Here is a 21,156-nt window from a genome sequence, read left to right as displayed (position 1 = left end):
TCCTGCTCATGTGGAGATCCAAGCTCCCCCTGCCCCTGTAGGAGGGGCCAAGGCAAAACGAGAGACTTCAGGTCAGCCCCGGATGCCTAGTAACCCTACGCATGACATACTGCTAAAGGAATGCCCTGCTCAAATCACTGGTAATATGGACTTAAGCTTAACTTGGCGAAGCTGAGTTCTGTCCCTGCAGCGTCCACAATTGGGGTTGACTTATACATGATAGTAGCTAGGAGCAGCTGACAGTGTGCATGGAGCACTATGAACAGTCAGGACACATTATACAATCTGTTATTATCATCAAGAGGCATGTGTGCTTCACATCCTCAAGACTCTGGTAACTGCTTGAAGTTTATCTCTGACATAGCGCTGAATGTTGCTGGAAAGCAGTGAGACTGACTTTTGAGCATCCCTGGGCTCTGATATTTCTAGGACAGTAGAGGCCCAGTAGAGCTCTCTCGTCATTTCCTTTTCCAGCTAAATCATGTGGCCCTGTGACACTAGAAATCATGGACATCCAGTGAAGCTGAAGGTTGGATGATTCAGGACTGATAAAAGAAAAGACTTCCTCACGCAGTACATAGTTCAACTGTGGAACTCACTTCCACAGGAGGCAGTGATGACCACCAACTTAGATGCCATTAACAGAGAATGGGACAAATTCATGGAGAAGATGGCTACTAGCCAGAATGGCTATGCTCTGCCTCCGCAGTTGGAGGCAGCAATGCCAGTTACTGGAAACAACAGGAGAGGGAGGTGCTCTAGATCAGGCTTCCTCAACCTCGGGCCTCCAGATGTTTTTGGCCTACAACTCCCATGATCCCTAGCTAGCAGGACCAGTGGTCAGGGATGATGGGAAGTGTAGTCTCAAAACATCTGGAGGGCCGAGGTTGAGGAAGCCTGCTCTAGATGGTTGGCCACTGTGAGAGCAGGATGATAGACTAGATGGGCTACTGGCAATTTTATTTTCAATTCATTTCCTAATGAATGATGCAATGAAATCTGAAGCAAAGATGGGACAAGAGATTACAAACACCCACACCTACATCCTTATATGCACACAGTCACAGCACGGGTGGATCATGCCGTGGCCCTTTCTTTGTGCTCATGTCAGCCTTAAGATGTTAACCAACTTATTTCTTACAAAACACTAGTATATCTCATCCCCAGTAGACAAGGTGTATGAATATAAAACCAATGCAATTTAAATCATAATTTAGATCACCAAAGATAAAAAGGGCCATTTAAGCAACTGAGTTAAAATCAATCCATTATTTCCTCAACAAGTGGCCATACTAAATTTGTTGATACAACAATTAAAACATGTTTGCAACTTAACTTTCACTTCGTGCTATCTAGCACAGCGGTTCTGAAAGTGGGTGGCACTGACCCCTAGAGGGTAGTGGGATTACTTTGGGGGGTGCATTAAGAGGTAAGAGGGCAGTAGGGGGTCACTGGTGGTGTAAATGACTATCAGACTTTGAAAAGCTGGTATCAGTGGATCAAGTTTGTCAGTTTTGTTGGATTAATTCAACTAGTTTTAACTGGATTTTTAATTCTTACTGTTTCAATTTTCATGGTGTTACTATCTTCCTTAGTGGGTTGTGCAAACAACAATTTTGAAAGATGCTTTTTATAGGGTAGGGTAGGGCAGGGGTAGGGCAGGGAACCCTGGCGGTGAGTGCATTGAACCATGAGAGCGGTGGCCCGAAAGGTTTGGTTGCTGCTGGGCTAGAGCATAATACAAATGCATGCATTTTGCATGAAAGGGTTTTGTGCCTGCTTTGGGAGGAAAGCGATAAGGATTTTGGGTGTTTTTGCTGCAGCAGGTTATAATGGATACTAACAGAACAGTGAGGTTATATTGTAGAAATCCTCTATGTGAAAGCAACACTCTGTTTTGACAGATGCAAGGAGGAAATATTAGGGAGGAGGCCATACTGCCACAGCTGTCTGTAAACAGGACATAAAAGAATGGGAAAAAAAGAAACCAAGGACAAACATTTTTATTCAGGAAGACCCCATACTTACTTTCCCATGAAGATGTTGTTCAGGTGATGGGGCCAGAACAGACACGCAAGGTTGTGGAAAGCAATAGTTCTGTGCTATCCTTCCTTTTTGGACCACCTTCCCCAACCTAGAGGTTTTGGGATACAACTCCCATCAGTCCCCCCCAGAACAGATATGCCTCCACCAGCTCTGCAGGCTAGACCAAAACCTCTGGAGGCCCCCAAATCGGGATGACTGGCTTGCCCTCCCCTTCACCTCCCATGACCAGGAAGTTATGGCTACTTTGTCAGCCCCAACCTGCATAGCACAAGAGTCAAAACAATCCTCTTCGACAGGGACCATTTGACATGTTTTGAGTTCCATCTGATGTTTTGTTGCTAATTTTGGTGTTGTTTAACACTTCTGCATTGTTTTAAATTTTCGTTAATTGTTTTGTGGACTTCTTTTGAACTTGTGAATTCTGTTCAGTTGGGACACCTTAGAATATTTATATCCCGACTCTTGGAAAGTCAAACCATATACTTGGGAAAGCGGTGGTCATGAATGTTGGTCACTTGATGACCCATACATGTGATTGGGGGGTGAGGGAGAGTGTGTTTATGGAAGGAAGTCGAGCATGTGAGGAAGCAGGGGATGGGCCTCCTTCAATAAAGGCTCCCTTTTGATAAGAGAGAAGTGGAAGAGTTGCTTTATATCAGTGGTGCGCTCTCATGGGCAGTGGGATTACCTACAGCAGGCTTCCTCAACCTCGGCCCTCCAGATGTTTTTGGCCTACAACTCCCATGACCCCTAGCTAGCAGGACCGGTGGTCAGGGATGATGGGAATTGTAGTCTCAAAACATCTGGAGGGCAGAGGTGGAGGAAGCCTAACCTAGAGGGACACTAAGAGGCAAGGGGGCAGCCAGAAGGGGGCAGTGGGTGATGTAAAATAAATAATTTATTATTTATACACTGCCCATCTGACTGGGTGGCCCAAACCAGACTAGCAGGTTTTGAAGAGCTGATTATCACTGGATCAAGTTCATCAACTTCGTTGAATTAAATAAACTAAATTTTAATTGGATTCTGAACAAATGTGCAATTAATTGTCACTGTTTTGAATTTTGTTATGTTATTATCATTTGTAGTGGGTCATGCAAACGGCCATTCTGAATAATCCTTTTTATAGGGTAGGGGGCACTGGGGGTGAGTTTACAGAACCAAAAGGAAGTGGCCCCTAAAAGCCTGAGATCCACTGTTTTTCGGTCGGTGAAAGACAGCCAGAGTAGAAGAAAACACTTTCACCTGGTAACAGCCAAAGCATCCAAAGGAAAAGGTAGACCAAAAGAGAGTCATTGGACTTTGCTGCAACTCCTTTGCACTACATGACCCATGGAAGCTAGGGTGCAATGACAGGCAGCAGCACGGAAAATAAATAATATACATACCCCCCACCCCCAGTCACATCTAGGTTGGCATGCACTCTAACAACACACTGTTCTGCTTTTTATTTGGTAGCACATTCAGCTTCATGAGTCAGTATATGAAGAAACCAGACCCAGTCATGGTGGAATAATATTACACCACACATAGAGCATTAATGTGCTGTAATGCATAAGTATTTCAGAGTGTGGCATGGGGTACAAGAATTAAAACCACTACAAGCCCCAAATAATAAAAGTGCTTTATGAGTAGGTTAACCACAATGAATCTATTTCCTCACAATGCCAGAATGTCTAATGGAGGGAAATATAAGCCTTGAGGAGACTTAAGGCTTTATTGCGAGTCACACCCCATTCTAATGCAGTCTATAGGAAACTATCAGGCCAGACATCTAAGAACAGATAGGAGAGTTTGTCACCAAGGTAGAAAGCTTCATTGGCTCTAACTCAACCTTTTGCCAACTGGTGCCTTCCAGATGTTTAGGACAATAACTCCCATCAGCCTCAGACAGGAGAGTCATTTCCTGCAATTATGGGAGTTATAGCGCAGCAACATCTACAGGGAACATGGCATAGTCCTTTCCTCCTCCATGAACCTGTCCAATCCTCTTTGAAAGCTATCCAAGTTTGCGGCTGTCACTGCCTCCTGGGGGAGCAAGTTCCATAGGTAGACTATGTGCTGTGTGAATGAGTCCTTTCTTTTATCCTTTACTATCTTTTATTTACCTTGCATCTCACATCTCACCCATGTATTTGGTTGCTGTGGCTAGCTGCACCTACTAGTCTTAACAACAAAGGCTGCTCCACACATTGTTATTTATTGCTCATTCCTCATCATTCAATATCCAATTCCACACAGACAAAAATGCTTCAGATGATACAGTCCATACATGGCTGGTCTACTTACCTGGTCAAACAGCTGCTTCCCTGTGGTGTTGGGCTGGATGGCAAACTCCAGCTCAGCATCCATGGTGGTAACTCGGACAGTAATCTGGAATATAAAATAGGAGGGTAGAATTAGAATCCAGATGCCTCATGAAAATCCGTTCACCCATCCAGCAGCATGAGCCAAAATTTCTTTCTTACTATAAAATATTTATATGCTGCTGTTTCATAAAACATATCAAAGTGGCTTACAATGAAAGTACATGTTTGAAACGCCTATTGTTCTAGGCGCATTTTGCAACAGGGAATTTCACAGCGCATGCCGTTTCTGAGCTCAGGGCACAGTGCTACGCCTAAGATTTCAGATTAAAACTGCAGAGTGGAAGGAAATAAGGATCTTTTCTGCTTCCCCACTTCCAGCTACTCTCTGAAGACTGGAAAGAGACCCTCTTAAGAATATTAGGGGGGGGGCAGGGGAAGGACTAGATCATGTGAAAAATGAACATAATATTTTAACTGCATTTCATTCATTTTCAGCTTTGTATTCTTGTTATTTTAAAAAAGCGTGCCTAGACATTCTGTTGTTACGCTCATAACCTAGGATTAAGGTGCCATTTAGCTCCTAGCTTTCATATCTCAGTTTCTAACACTGAAGCCATACAGTTAAAAAAAAGATTAAAAGCAGACATTGATTAACCATTGTGAAAAGATGTAGTCTCAATTACCTGCATAGGCCTTGGCAGAAAAGAAAAGTTTTCAGCAGCAGTTTAAAAGTTGAAACAGCCTTTATTGAATGACTGGAACCCATCACCATTATCTCAAAAATGTACTAGATCAGCTGTCAGGGACTCAGCGGGAGCGCAGGGAGGAGAGGAGATGGAAAGCGAGGGGGAGCAATCCGAGGGCAGCGTAGGAGAATATGACAGCAGCCCGATAGATTCCATGAGCCTCTCCAGCGAATCGGAAGATTCACAGAAGGGGGCGCCGATGGGCAGGGCAAGGGGCGACCCAAGGGGGACACCCCAGAAGCAAGGGGCCAGCAGGGACTCCCAGAGCAGCAGTTGCAAATCAGGACCAGCTTCCCCACCAGAGCGTAGTGGGGGGGAGGAGTCCCAGGTGTCAGAGCCCACATATGCACCACCAGCGAGAGAAGATGAGTCAGGGTGGACCACGCCTCCATCGGAGAGCGAGTTAATGGTTAAGAGGAAAGTTGCAGGCTGGGCGCGCGCGCCAAGTTCAAAGGTACAGGCGAGCGGCACAGAAGGTAGCCCGGATAGGGAACCAGGTCCTAAAGCCCGCCGGAAGGAGGGGCAAGAATCGTCAGGGTCAGCGTCAGAGGAGTCCAGGAAGGATGAGACCCTAGCGGGCAGGAGGGCCCAGAGGAGAAAGGAATTTAGGAAGAGGTGGAGCAAAGCGAGAGTCTTAAACTGGTGTGGAGGGGGAGGAGACTCAGACAGGACTTCGCCGGTCTAAGGTCGGGACGTAGAGCTGCACGCTGCGGCTTTAAAATGGAGACTGAATCTCAATAAAGACTTTTGTACATAACTACAGCCTAGCGTTGGTCCTCTGTGAGCTGGGACCTGGAGGCAGCTCTGACATCAGCTTTCCCCAACCTGTTGCCCTCCAGATGTTTTGGGCAACTGTCATCAGCTCCAGCCACAATGAACAATGGCTGATGTGAACTGCAATCCAAAACAGCTGGAGGGCAAAGAGGTTGGAGGGAATTAAATGGACACACTTTGGAGAATGAGAAAGCAAACCTGAATATCAGAGTAAGAAGCAGTTTTGTGCTATGAAAAGCAATACATTCCTATCAAATATTAAGAATATATTGAAATCTCTTTCCAAGCTCAATAATATGCAATCAATCAAGATTCTGTAAAGCCATTGGTGGATCCAGGGGATCCAGGTGGCATGGGCTTGTGGCTCTTGCAAAGTGGGTCACCCAAAGCAGCTGCCAAAGGAGGCGCAACTGGCCTTTCATTCTGGAACAAAGAGGCAGAGATGAAACTAGAAGATGGCTTTCTAAAGTTCCAGGGTGGCCATACCGATTTCCCTTCAAATACCCCCTCTGGGAGCATTCTTCTCTACAGGATGTTCTTTCAGGGGGAGATAAAGAGGGACGCGGGTGGTGCTGTGGTCTAAACCACTGAGCCTCTTGGGCTTGCTGATCAGAAGGTCGGCAGTTCGAATCCATGTGACGGGGTGAGCTCCCATTGGTCTGTCCTAGCTTCTGCCAACCTAGCAGTTCAAAAGCATACCAGTGCACGTAGATAAATAAGTACACCTCTGGAGGGAAGGTAAACTGTCTCCATGTGCTCTGCCACTCTTCACAGCGTCCCATTTTGCCAGAAGTGGTTTAGTCATGCTGGCCACATGACCAGGAAAGCTGTCTGTGGACAAACACCAGCTCCCTCGGCCTGAAAGCGAGATGAGTGCTGCACCCCATAGTCACCTTTAACCGTCCAGGGTTGTTTTTGGTTTTTTTACCTTTTACCTTACTGTCCAGTGAGATACTGGAATGACTTTTCAGTTTCACCTGCCCATGCAAGTTTGTTTTATACTAGCCAGTTTCTTCACTGGCACTCAATTAATAAGTTGGCTTGGCAGCTATGGTTGGATTTGTAAAGAGGTCAGCAGTAGGAGTGTTACATTAGTACAGAGGGCTACACCAAAGTTAATACTATTTGCAACCTACATTTGTGGAGCCTCCACGCACAATGTGCTTTGTGCCCAAAGACAGAAACGTTATTCTTTCTAAAGGGAATGAAATCAAAGTTGTTTTTCAGTGATCTAGTGCACACTAACACCAGCAGTCCCTAACCTTTTCAGAATCAGGGTGCACTTTTACACCAAACATGCATGTGGAGGCCCTTTTCTTAAGCTTCTCCCATAGAGGTGCATGGTGGTAGTTCTCCTGTTGTGACCCATCTTGGACCAGGCCATGACCCACTAGAGGGTCCCAACCCACCAATTGTAGACCAGTGGACTACATTAACATAGACAGTTCTCACCCTGTGGGACTCCTTGCCAATACAAGTTTGACAGGAGACATGCCCACTCATTTTTAGAAGTCTTCTATACACAGGGCTTTCAAACCTGAGGTTCTCTGCAAACCAGCTCTTACTGATAGATTTTATGTTTTTATCATTTTTATCGACCACCTGCAAGGTCAGTGTTATCCTCCTTCCTGCAACATTGTTTTAAACTAGGCTACTTGAAGAACTCATGAGAATGTCAAAGCCAAGAGGTTCTCAACACTGACTCTTTGGGGACACCCACAGTAACACATGAAATATATAAATGCCTCCCTTAGATCAACACCGAGAGAACTCTGTTTGCAGAGTGCCCTGTGTCATTCAAGTTGAGCAAACTCTGTTACATGAGCTCACAACATACTTGGAAGGAGTTGAAGCAAAGAGCTTTCAGCAGAAGGAGATTGATTGGTTATCCACTCTTCACCCACACTGGCAAGCAACACAAAAGATTGTGTTGGCATTCAGTTCTTGGCTGAGTCTCGACATAGCCTGAGAAAAGGAGCTTCAGCTGCCTTTGGCACCTGCCCAGGCTCCTCTGCACAGACATCCATGCACTTTTAACAAAAGCCAGACTCCTTTACTACCTGGGTGCCTTTGACACACCACCATCTTTGCAGAAACAGGCAGTTGTCCCTCTGCAGTTGAGCTCACTCTCCACTCATTGCAAGACTTTGGCAGTAAAAGAGACCTTATAGCCCCACCAGAAGCAGCAAGAATCTTGTTAGATTAATGATGGAGCAGTCATGGGCTGCTATGCCAGCGATCAATCACTACATAGCAAAAGTTAGGAGATGTGCCAAAAAAAGCTGAATTGGAGATGCTTCCTTTCTGAATTAGGTAGGAGCCTATTTGCCAGTGATTACATGGACATGTAGATCTGGTATGTTTAGCCTGGAAAAGAGGAGACTGAAAAGAGATAAAACAGGTAAGCTTTTAAGAAACAAGACATGGATTGTATGCTCATCTGCTAGGTGGCTCATGGTTACTGAACAAAACATGGTTAAAACAAACCATTGTTTCATGTGCTTATACTTGATGTGTGTTTGCAGATATTAAGATAACAAAACAGTGTCACTGCAGAAGCATTCCGGGGTTTAGAGTATTTAAGAATCAGCTCAAAGTATTGCAAGACACAACTGTTTTGGCAAAGGATACTTTGCAAGCCTGCCTCAGGAATTTGCAACATGTCTTAAGGAGCATCAGACTTTCCTAGAAATTCATCAAGTTGCTTTGAACAATCTAGACCTTCACAATATGGACCTACCTTAGCAAGTTATCATGACAGCCTTCAAAGTATTTTAATGCCTGCTGCAAATTCCAGAACACACTTTGAAAACAACAAGCCCCATCAAATGCAAACAATAATTTTAGTGCAGGGATAGTAACCTTTGGCCTTCCAGTTGTTGCTGGACCACAACTCCCCGTCCCATCATCCCTGACCACTGGCTATGCTGGCTGGGACTGATGGGAGCTAGTGGCCGACACTGGATGGGGGGCACATCTTAGCCACACCCTGTTTAGAGATTGCAAATGAGTGGGACTGTCAAACTTCCCACAAACATCTGTGCTACCTCTCCATACCCCCCCCCCCCCCCCGTTTAAGGAGTTCACCTGGGCCATCCACAGTGCAGGCAAGAAGCATCACAATTTACCATGACATTCAGTCAAGGCTTCATAAACTGGAAAGCCAGAGATTTCTGCATAGATACCCACAGTATAAGTCAGGCATGTCCAAAGTCCGTCGTGGCATGTCCTGGGGAACAGCAAAAGAGCTCAACAGCTTTGAGGTAAAATCCTAAAAAAAAGCTCAACAACTTTGGTTGGCCCTCACGCATGTTCACTTCATCAAATGAAAAAAGTTTGGGCACCCCTGGTATAAGTGTTTGATTTTTCATTCACTATTTCATATGGTTTCGCATAGGAAATGAAGCCTCTGGCTAGAAGTTTTAACATTTGAATTTTTAAAGGCAAACATTTGTCTCCCATTTTCTGAAATATCCTCAAAATAGAAGCAACTTTAAAAAATAAAAAAAGTTACAAGGAAGCCTAAAAGAGCCTGAACCAACAGATATTCACAGGGAAGGAACAGGCATTTCATTTTGGTAGTTTTAACACTTTTGTAGTTTCCTTCAACACAGAAAGATGGCTATGGTGGCGTATTGTTACGTGTGCCATTTATTTTCATCCCACCCGTTTTCTCCAAGGAACTCAAGGCGGCATAAATGGTTCTCCCCATCCTCATTTAATCCCCACAGCAACCCTGTGAAGTAGGTTAGGGCAAGAGTGACTGGCCCCAAGTCACCCAATGAGCTTCATGACCAAATTGGGATTTGAACCCTGGTCTCTCCCAGGCCCTATTCTGACATTCTAACCACTACACCAACAATGCACAGCTAAGCACTGAAACTGCTGTGCAGAGTCATTCTGCAGAGGATTGAGTATATGTTTTAAGATGTTCCAGCAATGAAAATTGGAAGGTAGCGGCACTGGTTCTCCAAGGTTGGTGACAAAATATTTTCAAGAGGCATTTCTTTGCTCTCATGGTGTAAACAGCACCTTGTTGGCCCTACTGTTGTTGGAGCCAGCAGGTTTTTCTAACAATGCAAAGTGTGCAGAAATCTGTTGACCAGAAGCGGGCGGGGGGTGGGGGGAACGATCCCTCTTTCAAAGTGCTGTCAACTCTCGAGGCAGAGAGAGGAACAAACAACTATTTGCCTGCCAAAACAACTCTGAACACACACCCTGAGGAGTGGGAACAAAGAACACTGTCTAGCTGGCTTATGACATCAGTTACAAAAAAGAGCAAGGAGTCTAGATTCTTCTTGTTGCCCACTGGTGAGCAGCTGCCCCACCATTCATGCCTCCTGTGGGGCACGGTGGGGGTGGGAGAGGGTGAGGGGTATAGTTCTAGAAATGCTTCTGCAATGAACATCTGCAATGTTCAGATCTGTGTATGGCCAAGGGCAACACCATGGTGAAAACTGGGTCTTGTTTATTGCATTTATGTCCCACCTTTTCCTCCAAGGAGCTCAATGCAACATGCAGCTTGTGGAGTTTTCTGCCACACAAGCTGGTTATGGTCTCTGGCTTAGATTAATAAATAACCATGTGAATGTAAGAAAAGCCCTGCTGGATCAGGCCAAGGGCCCATGACTCTAGCCTTCTCTTCTCACAGGGGCCAAACAAATGCCTGTAGGAAGCCAGCAAACAAGATTTGAGCACAAGAGCCCTCTTCCCTCCTAGGGCTTCAAGCAACAAAGACTGAGGGGTAATCCAGACTTCCTTTTGTGCCACATTTCTAGGCACAGGTCCAAGCTTTAAAAACCTCCATTCCAGAGTGTGCTTTTTCTTTTTTTTGGTCCCAGCACTTTCTCTGGGAAAACCCCTCACATGTTACCGCTGAATGAGAGTAAATGGCAATTTCAAATAACTACAAGAGTGTGTGATCACCTGCTATAGAGAACAATCTATAGGGACACCAAAATTTAGCTAGGTAGGAGCCTCCTCTCCATGGGAAAAAGTCTCATTTATCCATCAAGCCAGCAGAACTTAGAGAGTCCCTCAGTGACCTGGTGCAGCCTCAGGATTATTTTCTTGCACACCTTCTGATATATGCAACAACAACAAGATTTCACCCCCAGCTCCCCAAGACCTTTCAGCCTGATCTCCCAGAGGCTTCCAAGGATCAGGAGAGGTATGCCCTCCCCATCCAGAATGGGAGCTCCAGGAATACTTACAGGCATTTGCCCACTTTTCCAATCGCCAGCCCTTCTCCGCAACTCTCCTTTGGTATTTTATGCGCCAACAGAGAGAGGGCGGGGGCACCCTGGGTCATATGAAAGTGCTTGCAATTGCTGAAGGGATTACAGTTTAATTAAATCAAACCTCCTGTAAAGGGGGGCTTTTCGGATCCCTAAGCTAATCAGGAAACAGAACACCAGCTAGAAGGTGCTCCCAAGGTTCGGAGCAGAACCCTGTTGCAACCAGAAGAGAACAAGCTTAACCCTCTGCTTGGCTGCCTTGGGAAGGATCCCAAGAAGTCGAGCTCAGCTCCTGATTGTGGGTTTCCCTCTGAGGCATCTGGTTGGCCCCTGTGAGAACAGGATGCTGGACTAGGTGGGCCCCTCCCGGTCTTATCCAGCAGGCTCTCCTCACTCAGAAAAAGGCCAAGATTGGTGAACTTGTTTGCTTGTTTTTACACTTCAACATCAGGAACATAGAAGCAGTTGCAAAGCATGAAATGGTGGTGGAAGAAGAAGAGAAATGTTAAATGGTGCGCTTCACAGCTGTCTACATGACTACCTAAAACTTACTTCCCACAAGCCTCTTTCAGTCATTCCTGCCAATAATTTTACTTGACTACCCTAAACAGCTGCAAACCACATTTCATTTGCAAGCCTATATATATTTACCTGGCAGTGAATCCTACTGAACCAAGTAGGGTTTTACTTCCAAGTAGACATGTGTAAGACTGAACTTATGAGCGTATTTTAAATGCTCCACAAGCAAAGTGTCTGGACTGTCCATTAAGACACTGAATAAGGCAGCTTTGGAATAAAAGAGTTGGACTAGATGACCCTCTTTGGCCTCTTCCCTATGGTTCCATTATTCTAAAGTGCGGAAGCTGACCACTCTATTTGGCGGTCCCAGAATTCCTTCACAGAACTGACTCTTTGCCCTGAAAAAAGGAAATATTGCAACAGGATTTTACAGTAGAACAGAACATGCAAGGGTAAGGACATAAGAGGCCACTTCAGGATATAGAGAGCTTTCAAGGGTGTTCATGCCAGAGATGCTTTCAGACTTTTCCTTAGAAGCTGTAAAGAGCTCCTTGAAAACTCTCTTGGTTGTCTGATCCACTAACAGAGACAAAGCACCCTTTCTGTGTGGCTTTCCAACATTGTCCATTTTCTGGAACCAACTGAAAACCTTCCTCTTCCTAAACTTGGGTCTCCAGCTATTTTTGGACTACAACTCCCTTTATTCCTAGCTAGCAGGACCAGTAGTCAGGGATTATAGGAATTGTAGTCCAAAAACTACTGGAGATCTTATGATTACAGTGGTGCCTCGCAAGACGAAAAGAATCCGTTCCGCGAGTCTCTTCGTTTTGCGGTTTTTTCGTCTTGCAAAGCAAGCCCATTAGCGGCTCAGCGGCTTAGCGCTATTAGCGGCTTAGCGGATCAGCTGATAAGCGGCTTAGCGGCTTAGCAGATCAGCTGATAAGCGGCTTAGCGGATCAGCTGTTAAGCGGCTTAGGGGATCAAATGATAAGCGGCTTAGCGGCTTAGAAAAAGGGGGGGAAGGGGAAAAAACCGCAGGAACTCGCAAGACATTTTCGTCTTGCGAAGCAAGCCCATAGGAAATTCGTTTTGCGAAGCACCTCCAAAACGGAAAACCCTTTCGTCTAGCGGGTTTTTCGTCTGGCGAGGCATTCGTCTTGTGGGGCAGCACTGTAGATATTGATAATAATTTGGGATGCACTGCAATGCTCATTGCAGATATCCACGTGTAGCTTTTCAGCTAGGTCTACTCTTTTCTGCACATGTACATGGAAAATGATTTGTCAGAGTTCTCCAGTTCCTTCTTTCAGGGCTTTGTTTTACTTGAAGTTCCACTGTATGCAACAGAACACACACCATTCTCTTGAAATGGAAGTGCCTTGCATTTTCAGTGTTCCTCAGTGCTTAGCTTTGGAACATACAGAACATCCCCTCCTCTGTGTCCTTCCACACACCTTCTCCAGAGGTATCCTAGAAGCCCATCCTCTGTGTTTGACTCACCTCCTTTCCCATTGATTGGCTCTGGTCAGCACAAAGCGTGAGAAGGCTTCTGAGTGGCTAAAAAGCTCTCCACCCCTGCTGATTGGGTGGCTCTAGGACACTGGAGACAGGGGACCCAGATGCAGAAATAGTTAATTGTTCTTTGCCGCATTGTAACCTCAGACAACTCCACCACTGGTACCACACAGGTATTAGATTTGCACCTGGCACCAGAATTTAGCATCTCACAGTCCTCTGCTTCTACTGTGGCTAGAAGCTTCCCAAGTAATGCTTGATGTGAGCAAGCAATTTGAAGCAACAGAAGAGGGTCTCCCTCCTGTGGTGCAGGCCTGACTTGCTGCCTATGCTGTGTTTCCTCTGTTTCCTGTTTCAGTCGGCTGGAAGGCTATTATTCTCTGTGACTCACAAGAGACAACCATGTGTACAGGAAGATGCCCCATAGTGGCCCTCTTGCAAAGTAAGATTGGCCCCCACCAGCCAAAGCTAAATACTCTCTTTACACATGCACACATGCGCACGCCTTGCGAAAACCTCAAGCCAGGTTCACTAAGCATCTCAAGATGCACATTTGAGTACCGGGGTCAAGTTTACTTGTGTGGATCATGGAAACATCCATCATAATTGTTTTTGCTTTGTGTTAGGAAGCAGGCTCTGGTGATGAGGGCTAGGAAGTCACAGCAAAGCTGTTCCAGCGAAGGGCGTGCTCTTGTGACACTCAAGTTCATATATTTATGGCTCTGCTTTTTGAAACACTTATTCATGAACTTGTGCAAGGATTCAATTCCTCTATTTTTGCCATTTCCTTTCTCGCAAATAGAATCTTCAAGCACCCTCCCCTCGCTTTCCTGTCGCTGTTTCAAGAGATAACAGATGCTTTGGGCTTGGATTTATTTATTTAATTTTTTTAAGGCAGGCATTTAGAAGAATGGTTTGCAAAAAGCCAATTTGGTCATGGTGACATTTTGGTTAGCTCAGAGAAAAACAAAACAAAACAGCAGTTTAGACTGACAAGCAACTCTCCCTTGGGATACTCTGTTCTTGGCCCCGAACTGGCACAAATTCCGAATTTAAAGAGTAAAGACAGGAAATGGCTGGTCTTGGTTGCAAACCGCCTCCACTACATTCAGTTTATATGTGTGGTTCCCTAGCACAGGTGAATCTGAACTGTGAAAATGGTATATATAGAAGATGCAATAGTAAGGAACTCAATACGACCAGTATCATCTCCATTTCCTCGGCCACCAGCACAAGTCTTACAAATTTTTAAAATTACTACTCTTTGCCTTTATATAAAAGAGAAGCTTTCACTGTCCCATTGTTTTTGTTTTAAATAAAGTGCAAGAATAAATAGAAATGGTTGAACATAAGAACATACCATGAGCCTACAGGACCAGGCCAATGGCCCATGTAGTTCATCATCCTGTTATCACAGTGGCCAACCAGATGCCTGTGCGAAACGAGCAAGCAGGACCTGAGCACACGAGCAACACTCTTGCCCACCTTCCAAATAATAATAATAATAATAATAATAATAATAATAATAGTGATTTTATTACATATATGCTGCCCACCTGGCTGGGTTGCCCCAGCCACACTGGGAAACCATACTGGTTGGAGCTGATTGTAGTACAATCAATCTGGAAGGTGTCCAATTGGTGGAGGCCGCTTGAGGGACTTCTGGGGGAGAAGATGGACTGAACATCTTCTGTCAACAGCTCATTGACCGAGATAATTACTTGAGGATTAATGATAGCCAAGCAGTAAATCTTGGGTTATTGAATTCACTCTTGATAAATAGAGTGAACAAGGAATTAACCTCTGTTGCTCTGAACAAGCTGTTTTTCATGCTGGGAGACAAGAGGTTTTGTGGAAGCCTGACAGGGGTGAGTGACTTGGAGAGGAGGAATTTTCATATTGCCCTCAAACCACATAACAGCCATCTAGGCTAGCCCTTAGGGCAAAGGTCGGCAGAGCTTCCCTTTCTCCAATTACCTTCAAGATTGCTAAAAATAACAACTGATGGGGTTATATGTCTGCCGGTTAAAATTTACATCTGGAGTGTGAGCTAACTTCTGGCTGAAGAAGAGGTGGTCATTAAAAGACTGAAAGCAAAACAAAGGGCATGTTTTAATTGTACAGTGGTACCTCGGGTTAAGAACTTAATTCGTTCTGGAGGTCCGTTCTTAACCTGAAACTGTACTTAACCTGAGGTACTACTTTAGCTAATGAGGCCTCCCTCTGCTGCTGCCGTGCTGCCACTGCACGATTTTTGTTCTCATCCTGAAGCAAAGTTCTTAACCTGAGGCACTATTTCTGGGTTAGTGGAGTCTGTAACCTGAAGCATCTGTAACCCAAGGTACCACTGTGTTGTGTTTGATTGTGACTTCCAACGTAATATAAGAGAACACAGCTTTAACTGTAGTTCAAGAACACCTGGTTGGGAAAAGCTGCTACAAGTAATCTACAGAACTGTTAAGTCCCTATCTTACAGGGAACTGAACTTTGCCATAAAGGAAGGACCATATCTCAGAGGTAGAGCATCTGCCTTTCATGCAGAATGTCCCAGGTTCAATTCCCAACAGATTGGGCTGGGAGAGTGACCTTGTCCGAAACTGCAGACAGCCACTGCTGGACAATGCTGAGGTAGCTGGACCAAGGGACCTTCCTATGTGCTTATGTTCCCAAACTGCCCTGGGATGAAGGTTGAAGCATGTAACTGTAGTTTTTCTTTTTGAAAAACGAATAAACAACCGAACAGGTCACTTTCACTGTAGTGTTGTGGTTAAAATGTTGGACTGGGACCTGACAGACCAGGGTTCAAATCCCCAATCAGCCATAAAACTTGCTGGGTGAGCTTGCACCAGTCACTGCCTGAAGGCCTACCTCACAGGGTTGTTGCATAGATAAAATGCAGGGAGGAGGGAGAACTATGTACACCGCCTTGAGTTCCTTGAAGAAAGGTGGAATATAAATGTAATAAGCAAATGAACTGGAAATAAAAAAGAAGCTGACTTTAAGTCATCTGTCCTAACAGAAGGGTTTTTAGATGGGCAGATGCAATCGTGAAATCGCTCATAGGGTAAGGCTTAAAATACCACATATTTTTTTAAAGGCAGAGACCTGGGTGGGGCATGCCAAAAACTTGGACTTGCTCATTGCTTCTTGTTGAGTAACTGCCCAGCAGGCAAACTGCTCGGAAACAACGAACCGTTACTCACTAGGCCTGCCCAGACTATGAGGTCTATCTATTCCAAATATATCTTTAGCCAGAAATGGTTAGATCAGGCAAATCTGTTTCCAAGAGCATTCTAATGTTTAAGCTCCAAATCCTCATGTTTAAAAAAATAAAAAAGCAGCAAGAGGGACTCGTGTGCGAGCGCATAGCTCCACAGCTCTGCAGACAAGGAACTGCTGCCCTTTTCCTCTGGGAGGGATGCTGTGTTTTCTGGAAAGAGAAAGTGCTCTGCCCCACTACTCCTGAAATCACATACAGTGGTACCTCAGGTTATAGACGCTTCAGGTTACAGACTCTGCTAACCCAGAAATAGTACCTCAGGTTAAGAACTTTGCTTCAGGTTAAGAACTTAATTCATTCCGGAGGTCCGTTCTTAACCTGAAACTGTTCTTAACCTGAAGCACCACTTTAGCTAGTGGGGCCTCCCGCTGCTGCTGCACCACTGGAGCATGATTTCTGTTCTCATCCTGAAGCAAAGTTCTTAACCCGAGGTAATATTTCTGGGTTAGCGGAGTCTGTAACCTGAAGCGTCTGTAACCTGAAGCGTATGGAACCCGAGGTACCACTGTACTTCCTACATTCCCCATGTTGTATTTTGGGACAGTTAATGCATGGGAAGTACATCCTGGAAAAGAGTGGTATGCTGCGGCACAGGGTTCAATCCTGCGCTGGAATTAACTGCACCCACAGCCTTGGCTACTTCAGACGTGCACCACCCAGCACTTCTTGCACTAGCCATGCAGAGGCAGTCAGAGGTGATTGCCGTGTGCAAACCTGTGGCTCACAGCTCCTTGGGGCATTCAAGAGAAGCAGAGCTCTCTGCTGAGTGTACAGTTGGTTTTATAATACAGCCTTCCTGTCCTATAATGGTCTCATGCAGATGTCCGCAAATCAGCCTATTCTGGATGTCTAAGAAATCTAGCCTTTCAGGAGTTTAGTGAAGTCATCTTTTGCCTGCTGCGATTCCACTTCCATTACTGAACACGCCCTAAATGTTTCCTATGTGCAATGCTGGAAAAGGGACAGAGTAAGCTATGTTACTCTGACTTGGAAAAATAAAAGGCAAGTTTAGGGGTGGGGCCAATTTCAGAGCAAGACATGCTTATTACTTCTTCATTTTAACCCCACTCAAAGCAGGATTTCAAGCTGTGGTTCTCTCTCTCTCTCCCCCCCCCCCCCGCCCTTTGGCATTAATATCCCATGTTTTCCTCCAAGGAGCTCAAGTTGGCTTGCACAGTTCTCTTCCCCCTCCTCATTTACTCCCCACAACTTCCCAGTGAGGTAGGATAGTCTGAGAGGCAGTGATTGGGCCAAGGGCACCCAGTTAGCTTTATGGCCAGATGGGAATTTGAACCCTGATCTCCCAAGTCCTAATCCTGACACTCAAACCACCATATGCAACCTTATATAAATATTATTTGTATATCCTACCTTCTTCTCCTTCCTCCTGTAATCCTCATAACAACCCTGTGAGGTAGTTTAGGCTGGCAGCCCAAGATAAGTGTGAGGTAGTTTTGGCCCAAGGTCTCCCAGTAACCTTCATCATGGCCATGTGGGGATATGAACCCTGGTCTCCCAAGTCACAGTCTGACACTCTAGAACCACTGGCTCTCATAAGTTGATCCGCCACCATATGCATCCACCCCCCAGAACCAGTGAGGTTACGTTGCAAGCTACTGTAGTCCAGGTTCACATGTGCAGCAATCAAGTGATGGTAACACCATGAGAAAAAAGATTGGCCTCATGTCAGTTCACACCCTTCATGTGCAAATCACCTAGTGGTGTACCTGCTGTGAATCCAATTTCAGAGCAAAGAGAGGAAACTGAGCTGGCAGCAAAGCTCCACACATTCACAGTTCAGAGATTCTCAGAAGTCTGAGGGTTTCAGGTCACAGAAAGCTATTTGAAAGCCTCAGGCGGAGGGCCAAGAACTACTTTAAAATGCTTAGGTGTTAAAAGACACACCTATGTTGCTTTTTCTCTGAACAAGACCAGCTATATGTTATACAATAACTGTTAAACATCAGCTTTCTGGATCAGATAATTACTAGCAACATAAAGCTGGATGCGCTTGAAAACTTAAGTCCATGAATTAAGACCATAACCCTTTCATTTAGCCTTACATCTGGCACTTAAGATATATGCTGCCCCTGACTACAAAAGGTTTTGCTGAGCCGCTCTTGGTTAAGAAATCTTCTACAAGAAAGAAGATTCCACCTAAACATTAGGAAGAACTTCCTGACAGTAAGAGCTGTTCGACAGTGGAATTTGCTGCCAAGGAGTGTGGTGGAGTCTCCTTCTTTGGAGGTCTTTAAGCAGAGGCTTGACAACCATATGTCAGGATTGCTCTGATGGTGTTTCCTGCTTGGCAGGGGGTTGGACTCGATGGCCCTTGTGGTCTCTTCCAACTCTATGATTCTATGATTCTATTCTATGATTCTAATACCTGGCAGGAGAATTTGGCCAATACTTTTTGAAGTCTACTTAACCACACAACCAATGCCACTGTCTTGTTGAGAATTCCACAGCTCAGGTGTGTTTTGCATAACCGACTTTTAGCCTGTACACCCTAGTGCAAAGCAACTTTGCACAACCAAAGTTTTGATTCCTGCATTACAGGGGACTAGATTATTCTGGGGTACCTTGCAACTCTACCATTTTAGGATTCTATGAAAGCCAACTATGAAGGGTTGCCCTTACTGACTGCCAGAACCTTCAAGTGATGCAACTGAATCTTGCTTTATTTGTGTTATTCTTAAACTGGTGCCCACCAGAAGGCCTTCTTGAGGACAGGATAAAAATTAAGCAAAAGAGTGATTATCCCCCTCCCAAACAAACCCCAACTCTGATGCCATTTCTAACACGAGTGAGGAGAAATTATAAATGGTGCAGTTCATATCTGAGAGAAGAGTAGATTTCTCCCTCAACATACTGAGTGTAGAGACATAAAGACAAAGTGAAACATATCATAGAATCATAGAAATGTAGAGTTGGAAGGGTCACCAGAGGGTCATCTAAGCCACCCCCCAGGAATGTAGGAATCACAGCTAAATAATCCCTGACAGATGGCCATCCAACATCTGCTTAAAAACCTCCAGCAAAAAAGAGTCCTTCACCTTCTGAGAGAGTCCGTTCCACTCTATCGACCTAGTGTTCTAGGCCCAATTGCAGAGCTTTCTTGAGGAAGACTAGAGCCACGTTATATGTTGGAAAACTCCAGCCAAATACTAAGCAGGCTGCCTAAGTAATCACTATGAAAACAAAAAGACAATGAATCCAGCTGGAAGCTGGAAGAGTGGGCTGTTCTCCTCCTGGCAGTGGCCAAAGGTTCCTTTAAAAAAGGGGTCCTTGTGCCAAATTCTACATGCCTGTTTTCCAGACTTGCATCACAGAAGTCCGACCAAAAAGAGAAAGTTAAAAATAAAGTCAAGTGCTTATCAAGTCAAAGTCAGCTCTGTTGCCTGCTTGCTATTTGAGCATTTCCATACAAATATGGTATCAACATTAGCCTGGAAGGGATTCAGCTGGTGGGAGGGAGAATGTGGTAAAATATGGTGGTTGTGTCAAATGGATTTGTTTTCTACCAACCTAGGTGGGTGGCCAATGGAGGAACTTAAAAAGCAAATGTTTTGGGAGACTGTAGATTTTGGCTCCATGCCCCCCCCCCATGCACACAATATGGATACAGTGGTACCTCGGGTTAAGAACTTAATTCGTTCTGGAGGTCCATTCTTACCCTGAAACTGTTCTTAACCTGAAGCACCACTTTAGCTAATGGGGCCTCCCGCTGCCGCTGCCGAGCGATTTCTGTTCTCATCCTGAAGCAAAGTTCTTAACCTAAGGTAGTATTTCTAGGTTAGCTGAGTCTGTAACCTGAAGTGTCTGTAACCTGAAGCGTCTGTAACCCGAGGTACCACTGTATATCTGTCTCTGGGTAACTGCTGGTCTTTGTTTCCAGTATGAGAGCCAACTGCTCCCCAAGAATCATTGGGCTTGCAGCACCTAGCAGAGGCAAATCCAATAAAAATCTCCATTTTCAGGGCAAGTCCAAATGCTGATCTTAATCTTGAAGATCAAGCCAATGATCTCCCTGTGATTTTACCCCCTTTCTGCTGATTTGCTTAAGAGTCAATCTCACAAAGTCTTCTGGGGACTCAGAAGGTGGCTCACTATTTTGTGACATATTGATTGGTCCTACTAAGGCAGGCATGTCCAAAGTCCACTTTGGGGGCCTAATCCAGCCCCTGTGGCAGTTTATTTATTGGGGTCAAATCCTAAAAAGAGCTCAACAACTTTGGTTGGCCCTCACGCATGTTCACTTCATCAAAAAGTGATGATGAAAAAACTTTTTCTTTGAAAAAAGTTTGGGCACTAGTAGATTGAGCACTTTTCACCCTGGATTTTAATTAGAAGCTATGAAAGGCAATGGATGTGGGGGAGGCCCTTCTATGTGTCCCACCTCCAAAAGAAGCACAAAAAGTGGTGGTCAGAGAATTGGTGCCTGTTTGCTTTTTTCCCCTTCTCCCCACCAATCCCATTTCCCTTTTGCATCCTATCTTTTAGACTGAAAGCCTGAGGAGGGCACAGATTGCTATGCTTTCTAAGTTATCTTTGAACTGCTCTGACAGCCTTGTTCCAGCTGAAGAATGTTTAAAAGTGCTTTCAACAACAACAACAACAAAAACCCAAAACCCTAACATACTTGAGTCAAGCGGCAATTTACTGTTTCACAACAAAAGACAGCAACTACACTTGGGAACTCCCTGCCTATTGAAGATGGGCGGGCACAT

General features: G+C 45.0%; 1 protein-coding gene across 1 annotated transcript in view; it reads right to left on the bottom strand.

Annotated features, from left to right (window-relative positions):
- Positions 1 to 21,156, bottom strand: part of MSN (moesin) — a 78,222-nt gene that overhangs the window by 33,837 nt on the left and 23,229 nt on the right. Inside the window, exon 2 of the mRNA XM_079961338.1 lies at positions 4,336 to 4,419. Within this exon, the coding sequence (XP_079817464.1) occupies positions 4,336 to 4,419 (84 nt within the window). The remainder of the gene's footprint in view (positions 1 to 4,335; positions 4,420 to 21,156) is intronic.

This window comes from Podarcis cretensis (assembly GCF_951804945.1).
Source record: "Podarcis cretensis genome assembly, chromosome: Z".
NCBI lineage: Eukaryota > Metazoa > Chordata > Lepidosauria > Squamata > Lacertidae > Podarcis > Podarcis cretensis.
The sequence above is the reverse complement of the archived record's forward strand: the minus strand, read 5'-3'. Positions and strand labels throughout refer to the sequence as shown.